The sequence below is a fragment of the Hydra vulgaris genome, chromosome 01 (genome assembly GCF_038396675.1).
Source record: "Hydra vulgaris chromosome 01, alternate assembly HydraT2T_AEP".
NCBI classification, from domain to species: Eukaryota; Metazoa; Cnidaria; class Hydrozoa; order Anthoathecata; family Hydridae; genus Hydra; species Hydra vulgaris.
This window is the reverse complement of record NC_088920.1, coordinates 11,940,941-11,951,348: the sequence shown is the minus strand read 5'-3', so window position 1 is coordinate 11,951,348 and position 10,408 is coordinate 11,940,941. Positions and strand designations below refer to the sequence as shown.

At 31.1% G+C, this 10,408-nt stretch overlaps 1 protein-coding gene across 1 annotated transcript; it reads right to left on the bottom strand.

The window, feature by feature from the left end:
* Nucleotides 1-9,737: 9,737 nt before the first annotated feature.
* LOC136074100 (general transcription factor II-I repeat domain-containing protein 2B-like) lies at nt 9,738-10,304 on the bottom strand. Its single transcript, XM_065786400.1, has one exon. It carries the CDS (start codon nt 10,302-10,304, stop codon nt 9,738-9,740), a length of 567 nt encoding a protein of 188 aa, XP_065642472.1.
* Between the last annotated feature and the right edge of the window lie 104 nt (nt 10,305-10,408).

Genomic DNA, 10,408 nt, shown 5'->3' with positions numbered 1-10,408 from the left:
TTTTTATTTTGTCCCGCGTATTTTTAGATCTTCAAGAAGGGTTTTCTACTAGATTGTTTTTTTTATTAAAGTTACGTGCTGATGCAATGAATCCGCTTGATCGTAATGTCAGTCGTGTTATGGATGATATGTCATTAAAGCAGCATTTAAAGTATGCTAGAAATTCTGATAGGGTTTACGGTATGAAAAATGGAAAACTTTTAAATCAGGCTCTTGTAATTATGGTTAGAGGTTTGGCAAATAAATAGAAGTAACCAATAGCTTATTTTTATAATAATTCAACAGTATCAACAGCTGACTTGGCTTCTTTACAACGTGAAACCATTTCTAAGGTTCAAGAAACTGGTTTACACATTAGACGAGTAGTTTGTGATCAAGGATTTACTAATATAGCTGCCTTACGTTTGCTTGGGTTTCCAAAAATTTACCATACTTTCCTAATCCTTCCAATGATAAAAATATTCATGTTATTTTTGATCCTCCGCATTTAGTAAAAAGTATCAGAAACAATTTACGAAGACATTAATGGTGAAATTGTTTCTTGGCAACATACCCTCTGTATAATTTAGACAAAATAAACTCTGTGCATCTAGCGCCAAAATTAACAGATAGTCACTTAGACCTTTCTTTTATCTATGAAGGTCAAACTTGCCACTCAAGTTTTTAGTTATCTGGTTGCTTCTGGATTATATTGCTGCTCTAATATACTTCCTTTAAGTTTATTACCAACAACAAAATTTGTTGAACGCATGGATACTTTATTCGGTATATTGAATTCATATAAACTATATGCAGATAAACCAGCTCATTGTGCTCTAACTTTAAAAGGAGCCAGTATTTCTCAATTGGAAGAGTTTAGGCATTGGATTGAGAAACGGAAGTTTTGTAATGTTAGAAGTCAAGCAAGTATATCATGTCATTGGCGTTTACAATTAATAGTGTTCTAGCCTTAAGGTTATTTTCTGAAGGTTTTCAGTTTGTTTGTAATTCTCATTTTAATCAGGACTGTATTTTTTCCATTATTTAAAGCAAAGGTGGTTGGAATGACCATCCAAATGTTAGACAATTTTGAGAATAGAAATGCTTTATTACTTTTATCTGTAGAATATTTATTACAAGAATTTTTTATTTCATTAAATTTTTAGTGAAATTAAACTTTGTTATGTTATAATGTATAGTGTTGATAACTTTTGTTAATGTATAATGTTAATAATTTTTATGTATAATAAAATACTTTAATGTTCTAAAAAAATTACAACTTTATGTTCTGAAAAACTTTTTTTGTTCTACAAAACGTTCTTTCCCCATTGTTCTGTTCTTATTGAAACATTCTAATGGTCATCTTAATAAAATTGAATATCTTAATGTTACGAAATTGATATATATAGAATACAAAATTAAGATATTTAGCAACAAAGTTTATTAATTAAAAAAAAAAACTATTTGTGTTAGTTGCGGAAGAGGTCCGGCAGGACATCCCAGAATGCAATTTTGATTAATTAACATAAATTTCGCGAAGTGAATAGGCTTTGGTGGTAAGTACGTTACGCAACAGTTATATATATATTTTTTTTAATTATTACAATTTTTTTTTATAAACCTTTGTACTATTCACAGTTTGCTGTGTAACAACTCATTGGCGTAATAAATAGCATAATAAATATTTTTATATAAATATATAGAGATGGAGATCTTCCTGACAAGCTTACATCTAAAGTAGCTCTTTTTGTTGATGACTCAACTATATATTCCTGTCTTGACAAAAAGTCTTCCCTTTTCGATTGCTTAAAATAGGCAGCCGATCCTGAATCTGACCTCACTTCTGCAACAGATTAGGGCTCACAGTGGCTTGTAAATTTTAACTCCAACTAAACTCAGTTATTTACTGCAAACAACTATTGCAGTACTGTCGACATTCCTATATTGATGAATGAAAACCCTCTTACTGATTTTTTATCTTTACGTCTTTTTGGATTATCATTTACAACGACCTTTTATCGAAACCATATATACAATTGATTGCTAAATTAGCATCTGCTAAGGTTGCTTCTCATTACCGTGCTCGTCATTTTTTCTCTCCTGATTATATTCTCTACCTCAATAAATCTCTAATTTGTCCCTGTATGGAATACTGTTGTCATATATGGGCTGGTTCTTCTAATGATGTCTTTTCTCTTCTAGATAAGGTCCAAAAGCGCATTGTAAACGTAGTTAGACCTAGTCTATCTGCTAAGCTTGAGCCTCTTTCCCATCGTCGTAAAGTTACATCTCTTTCTCTTATCTACAAATGCTATCATGGCCGCTGCTCAAAGTAGTTGTCATCTCTAGTTCCACCAACTAAAACTTATTCTGGCTTGACTCGTCATTCATCAAAGTCTCATTTTTACATTGCATCTGCCCCGTCTATTTGTCTAACTTCTTTTCCAACGTAAAATGCAATAAACAAAAAAAAAAATTTAATAAACTTTTAAATGTCTAAATTTGCCGACTATAATTTATTTTCTAAATACAACTCGATATTGGCCAGTGGGATAGAATGATTGACATCACCCTATCCCCCTCCTCCCTGTTTAAAATAAGCTACTAAACTTTTGTTATTTTCTGTGGGAAGGACCGATGAGGTAAAAAGTAATCCCATGAACGCCAAATGTAACTTTATTTCGCAGGGAAACTAAATTATTAGTTTTCTTCTTTAATTAACCACTCTAGATTTAATAAACTGAGAGCGCATTATTTCAATAAATATAATAAGTTTCACGAATGTGACTAAAAGCTTCTTTGATATGTTGGAGACAAAAAAACTGTGATGTTTTGTCTCCGACGAATTTTTATATAAGGAATCAAAGACAGACCTCAGAGATTATTCATATTTTGATTATATACTTAAAAAAATAATATTTTAATCTTACCAAGTAGAAATAATTTTCTGCTTGAATAAAAAAAAACTTGATTTTGATACCTCTTCTTAAATGCATTGTTAACAATAACACTATAAACAGTTTTGTAAAATAAAAACGCATACATTTTTAAATCATTACAGATAAAATATTTAAAAATGCTAAACAATCGAGTCAATCTCGGCAAAGATTATTTTGTATTGTTTTTAGTTATCCATTTAATAATAAAGTTATTTAAAATGTTGCCTCGGCTATTTAGTTTATAAATTAGACATAATACTTGTCTAACTCGCTTAACGAAGTGCACCAATGAGGAGGTAAGCCATTGGTCTTTGTAGTCGATCAGTAAACTGTCGTTTTTTCTAAGATTAACCCTCTATTTATGGATACTTTCCTTTTCTTGATAGACAGTTTAAATAAAGTATTAGTAATGTTGTCTTAGATAAGTTCTCTATTTCTGGATTTTTTTTTTATACTTTTATAACATTTCATAATTTTTTTTACTTCTTTTTTTTTTTAATTTTAATAAATAAATATATAAGGCAAATTATAATGCATGAAATAAAGTAACAACGTATATCACCTGAAAAGGCACAACATTAAGAACTAACAGAAATAGCAAATGAAATACGAGTTTCGCAGTTTATATAAAAAACATTTTTAAAACAATGAATAGTTTTATTCTAAAAATAAAAATGTTTTTTTAAACAATAATTTGCTAATAAAAAATGATTTTCACAGTTTACATGTTTATAGCAATATGTAGAAATAGTTCGCTATTGAGAAATTATTTACAGTTTATTTTAAAGACACTTTTAAAAAGATAGTTAAACTATTTGCTCATCACTTCAAAATTTTTATTTGAATAAAAACTCTAATTTTCTGTCTCCTTTGGATGCAAATGTTTCAAAAACTCCTAATTATTATCAGTTTCAATAACTCTATTAATATCAGTAACTATTTCCTGATAGATATTAAAGCTAGTTCATTCAATCTATTTTCTGATATAGTACTCCTTGTGTAAGTTTTTGATCTTTTAAGAGTAGATATTGACCTTTCACACTTACAATTTATGATTGGTATTGTAGTAATTATATGAAAAGCCTCTAAAATGGAAAGCCAATCATATCTATAAATTTTAGTGTACCTAAAATAGTAAATGGTTTTTCTTTCCAAAATTCCTCCCATAACTTTAATTCAGCATTAACTAATGAAAAATGAGAAAGGTCAGATAAAAATTAAAAAAAGATGAAAATTCAAAAAAAATTGGGAACTTTTTTTTCCATGGACAAGATTTAAAATATTGCTTTGTTAAACTTGCAAGTATAGCACAGAGACCATTATAACAATCATTGTCTTAACATCGAATCTGTTTTCTAGTTCATTGAGAAGATGATTAACAAGAATCAGTGTTTTAGAAACTTTAAAATAATCAGGTAAAGTATCACATCTTTATGCTTCTGAACACCGAATGTTTTAGGTTTTTATTCGCATCATTAGAAGATCCGCCCCAGAAAACACATCATTAGAAGATCCGCCCCAGATATGGCAACAGTATTCTATAAGACGGATTTGAGATTTATAGAGATAGAGAATAGAATCCGGAGTAAGAAAGTGTCAAGCTTGATGAAGAAATGCAACCTTACCAGATGCTAATTTTGCAACTGATTTGATATATGGCTTTCAAAAAAGATTGGAAGTAAGAGTTAATCCTAAAAGATGAAGAGTAGATGACTCATCGAGAACATTAACAAAATTTTGAAAATAGGGATAACAGATCCTGCTTTTCAGCAGGCTGGTAAACAAGACTCTGATAAGCACTTGTTGAATAGTTTTGAAAGTGCAGACGCCAGTTCCGGAGAACACTTCGGCAAGACTATATCAGGTATGTTGTCCGGGCTAAAAGCTGTGGAAGAGTCTTAGCAGGAAATCACTTTAGATACAGAAGCTGGAGTGATACGAATGTCAAACAATGGATCAACCTGTTTGACGGCAATATCAGGTAGAACGCAACTAGTGGAATCAAGAGATGATGTTGATGAAAAGTTCTTAGCAAACAATTCAGCTTTGCTTTTAGGTAAGGTTAGGTAAGTCTGAACCATACAAGAGAGGTGGAGTTTGCCCTTATTATTGATACTTTTAAAGACTCTCTATAAGTCACAAGAGCCTAATTTTTGTGATGGAATACGAGATTTCATGACTTAAGTATAGCGGGCTTTTGCGTTGACAAAACCTTTTTACAATGGTTTCTAGCAGTAATAAACAGACGTCTGATTTCTGGACAATTGTTTTGCTTACAGATATGGAAGAAACGGTTTCAATTGGCAATCGCAACAGCACAATGTAATGAAAACCATGGAGGAGAGTGAGGCTAGACCTGGAATCGTTGAGAGGGAATAAAATATTCCATGCCAGCCTAAATCCACGAAGTTACGTGAAAAGCACATTTGTCCACAGGAAGACAAAAGAATTCAATCCAAGAGCCATCACGAAGAAAATCATGAAAAGAATCCTTTAAGGTTGTTGTAAGAGGTACAATGATAAGGGGATTCTGATGATGAAGAAGAATGAAATAATAGTTTTAGAAAGATCAAACTAAGGTCAGAGGCACCTAAGGGTGAAACTGAGCACTGACTAAGATCAGAAACAAGACACAACTCGAGTAGAGAAGGTAAATGATAAGGGTTGTCTGGAAAGCGAGTTGGAAAATTGATTATTTGAGTTAGAGATTGAGAAAGGCAAAAGTTGTGGGCTTTGATGCCTGCAGAGTCACTGGCACTAGAGTCAAGCCATTCAGAGTGGTGAGCATTAAAGTCACCGACAACAACTATATTAGCTGATGGATAAAAAGAGATGGCTTAGTCAATATGATCAGAAATAACATCAAAAAGAGTGCAGTCTTGAGATGAAGGAGAGCGATATAGAACAAAGAGACAGCTGATATAAGAAGTGGTGCTAAACGAAAGCACATGAAAGAATAGTCTGTGGATTCAAACCTAGTTTCACGACAAATGGGTGAATTCTTACGAATGTAAATGCCCAGGCCAAGCATGTGACTATTGGAGTCTTTACGAATTAAAGGAAGATAACCATCAACACTAAGATCACAAGATGAGATAGCTGAACTCAAATTAGTCTTACAAAGAGCAAGTAGGTCTGGTGAACTTTGCAAGAGATAAGACTCAACAGAAGAGAAGTTACGTCGAGCCCACGAATAATAATGAAGGATAAGTTTAGAAAACTTAGTGGTGACAATGGTTTTTTGTGTTTTATAGTTTATTTTTATGTTGTTTTATAGTTTTTGGTACTTTATTAATTTTTAAATTTGTTAAAAACCTCAAAGCATAGAAAGTACTTAGTACACTGTTTAATAGCCCAAGCGATTGCTTCATTACTTTTATAAAACTCTAAGCCGTTACTAACGGCTCCAAATGTGACCTTGGTAATGCACACCAAAAGTACTAACAACAATTACCACCCATGCGCAACAAGGCACTGTTAACATTTTGATATTTTTCACCTGTTGATGGAATCAGCCTCTCTTAGAGCTACCACAGAGTTCGGGAAACCTGACTATCAGCCGGCCTCAGAACCATAAAACTGAGTATTAGAGCTGTACTCTCATTAGAAGATAATAGAATGAGTTGCCTAGTCATAAAAACCCATGCATTAAGTCAAGAAGATCCAGCGTTCAACATCCTAGACTGAAAACAATGTATTAAAAATATATCTGCGCCGGACTAATAGATGAAGAAGGGGTCAAAAGATTTAGTTTGAATCTGTCAAAAGATTTAGTTTAAAGGGTTACAAAAACTCCGTAAAATTAATCCATAAGTAGTTTAGTTAAATCTAAAGAAACTATAAAAGTAATATTTGTCAATAACTTCATAAAAGTTGACACTTTTGGAGATGTTTCTTTATTGTACTCTTTTAAATCATTGTCTTCCATGTCTTTAAAAGCAGAAAAAACTGCAGAATAATTATTGAAAAACACATCAAGTGTTTTGAATGAAGCTTTTGTAACCACCGAGTTCGACATGTGTCAACAAGCTTTGCTTGACCAGAAAGAAGGTATTTTTTTAAGCACTTACTTCTTTTAGGAGAAAAGTTAAAAAATAAGATATGCCTTTAACTTGTTCGAGCAAATTTTTTACTTGCTGAATTTAGCAACTTTTCCCAACAACTAAACTATGTTTATGTGAAGCACAGTGGATAAATAATGCCTTAGGATTAACATTCTCACATTCACCTGCATTCACCAACTCTGAAATAGGATTAACATTCTATTTCAGAGTTGATGCAGGTGATTAACTAAATCACCTGCATCAACTCTGATTAAAAGCTCAAAAAAAGATTTAAAGTTTAAAACCTTAATAAAATTACTCAGAGTTACTTCAATTTTTGAAGATTCTTTAATTTCTCCTTGATATTTCTTATCGTTTCAACGACCTCGTAGAGGCGTATCATTTTGGCCCAAAAATTTTACAGTCTACAATAAAGTTTGTTGATAATATTTATGTTTAGTTTTTTATGTAAATAATACTCTAGAGTTCATATTCTATTTCTTTCGATATGTGTGCAAAATGGTTGTTTTAAAACCATATTTAGCCTTTGTTTTCTTTTATGCTTTTGTTTTGTTTTTTACTCGCCGTTTTTTAATTTTTATTTTTATTGATGATTTTATTTTATTGATTGATATTGATCCAAGCTTTTTTTTGTTTTCTTCTATTTTCTTCTTCCTAAAAATATCTAGAGAAACTTCAATCGGAAAAGTATTTTAAGCTCTAGATAAAAGCATATTATATCAATGCATGGACATGATGTGTAATCCGTCAGCAGTATTCTCATGATCGTTGAAATTTTTACAGCATTGCGCCAGGTATTGAACGTTTCTTTAAGTAATTTACTTTAGGGGTGAGCAAAACCGGATATTTAGTCCGGTTTTTCAAATCGAATTTTAACAAACTGGATTGGATATCCGGTCCGGTTTGTTGAAATCTGTAGTTGGTATCTGTAATCTGTAAGTTGGAACTTCCAACTATGGGTGAGTAAAACCGGATATCTGGAATAGACTGATTGAAATCAGCCCTAGTTAAAATTTCCAAGTTGGAAGTTTTAACTAGGGGTAAGCAAAACCGGATATCGAATCCGGTTCGTTAAGATCCGAATCCGATTTCAGTAAACCAGACCGGAGATCTGGTTTTGCTCACCTAATTTACATAATGCATATTTGCATTATGTAAATTAGGTGAATCACCCCTAATTTACATAATGCATATTTGTTTGACATAAACTTGTACCATCTTCAGCTTTAGAGTAACAAACATCAGAACTATGTTGATTAAAATATCTCCAAAAATAATTATTCCTCGTGTAAAAATTATGTTTTCAAATCTCAATTGACGTCAGTAATCTTAGAATTTTTGAAGTATGCTTACTGTAATTTTAATCAAATATTTTTAATGACAGTAAGTAGTAGTACTGAGCTTTATAGACTATTTCCATCTTCAGTAGACCTGAGAAAAATAGTAAAATAAATTGAAATGTAATAATAACATAGTATACTGAAATATAATATTAATAACAAAAAAAAAGCATAATTATAATAATTTTTTTACAAATGATATATTTTAGTATATACCATAACTTCTTACAAAAAAACTAAATCACCTTTATAGGTTATTTGTATGTTTAATAAATATTATCGAGAATATAAATCTGACGTAAGATGTGTTAATAATTAGTTAAATAACATTAAATAAAGTTAAAATCTGACATTGATCTGACATCTAGGTTCATTTTCTGATATTATTTAAATTAAATAAAATTTTTATAAAGCTTAAAACAAAAAAATAAAAAACCTGTATAACCTGCTGTAAAATTTCTTTTAGTTAAGAGTAAAAAATCCATCATATATATCTCATCTCATCTCATCTATATTGATTTGGTAAGAATCCTGTATTCTTGGAAACATTAAAATTATCTCCGAGAACTATTTAATGAGTTTAATTTTGTAATATAACGTATTAGGCCTATGGTTTGTTTCTATTGCAAAAGCAACTAATTCTTCAGTTAAATATGGATTCATTTTTTATTATATTTTAAAAATCTAGAAACTAAAGTCACATCATTTTAGTTTCTGAAGAAATATGGAAAACGATACTAATGATGATCTCACGGTGGCGAATAAAAAACCCTAGCTTGTTAGCTTCTGTTTAAAAGAATATTTTCTAACTCGGACACGTTAAAACCAACTGTGCGGCAATGTTTATTTTCACGGTTAAATAATCTATACTTTATTATTTATTTGGAGCATTTATTGATAGAATAAAACGTCGGTAACGTGTAAGGACCGTTGTGGCCAAGACAGGAACCTCTATAGCCAAAGTCCGAAAATTACGGCAAACACAAATATATTTTGAGGGATATGCCTTTAGCAAAAAAATTCCAAAGCTAACTCAGCTGCCGTAAAATTTTATTTCTATCTCCACAAGCCAACAAGGGTCATCCATAAATTACGTCACACAGAGTTTATAAGTAGGATGAAACTTTTTCCCAGTGAGCAAATCCAAGTTTCGCGCTTTTTTAAAAATCCTGACCCGAATATAATAAGGGCTTAAATATTGAATTCATTTTTAATAGTGTATAACAGGGGTGGCCACAACTTTTTTGATAAGGGCCAAAGTTAGCTTTGGGGCCGGAGATTTTTAATAATATAGTTTTTTAAAAATATTTTATTTAAAAAATTGATTTGCTAAGGAATAACACTCAAACACACATATTTACTAGCTAACAACATATGCTGGTCACAAGGCTAATAGGTATAATACAAATTATAGTTTATTGGTAATCACGAACCTGCCTTTTTTTCACAATTTTTTTAATGTCAATAGGCAACTGACTGATTGCGATTCTTAATGTATTCTGCAAGTTAGTATCTGTCAGTACAGATCTTGTTTTGGATTTTGCAAATTTCATACGAGAAAAAACACTTTCACACAAATATGTGCTACCAAACAAGACACTGATCATTTTTGCATTGTTGACTAAGTTGGTGTACTTATTTTGGTCAAGATTTTTGTAAAATAACAATAAATTTTGTTTATTATATGCTTCTCTCAAAGCATCGCTGCATTGAAGATCAATTAACTCCATTTGGAATTTATCTGGTACAGTTTCAATATCAGCAGAAAATGGCACTGTGAACAATTGGATTTTTTCTGCATGATTCTTAACATCTCCAAACCTTTTTGAAAATCTTGTTTTCAATTCAGCAATACAGGTAACAAATTTTGCTGTGTTTCCAGGATTCAGCTCATCCAAAGTTGGAAAATGACTGAAATTTCCAGTTCTTAACTGCTGCTCCCACAAAGTTAATTTCAACTGAAAAGCTAGAATGTTGTACATTTTTTAATTGATCTTTTCCTTGGATTTCTTTGTTAAGTATATTGTAATGTTGGGTCAAGTCTACTAGAAATGCAAATTTTTCAATAAACTCTTTTTCTTCTAGC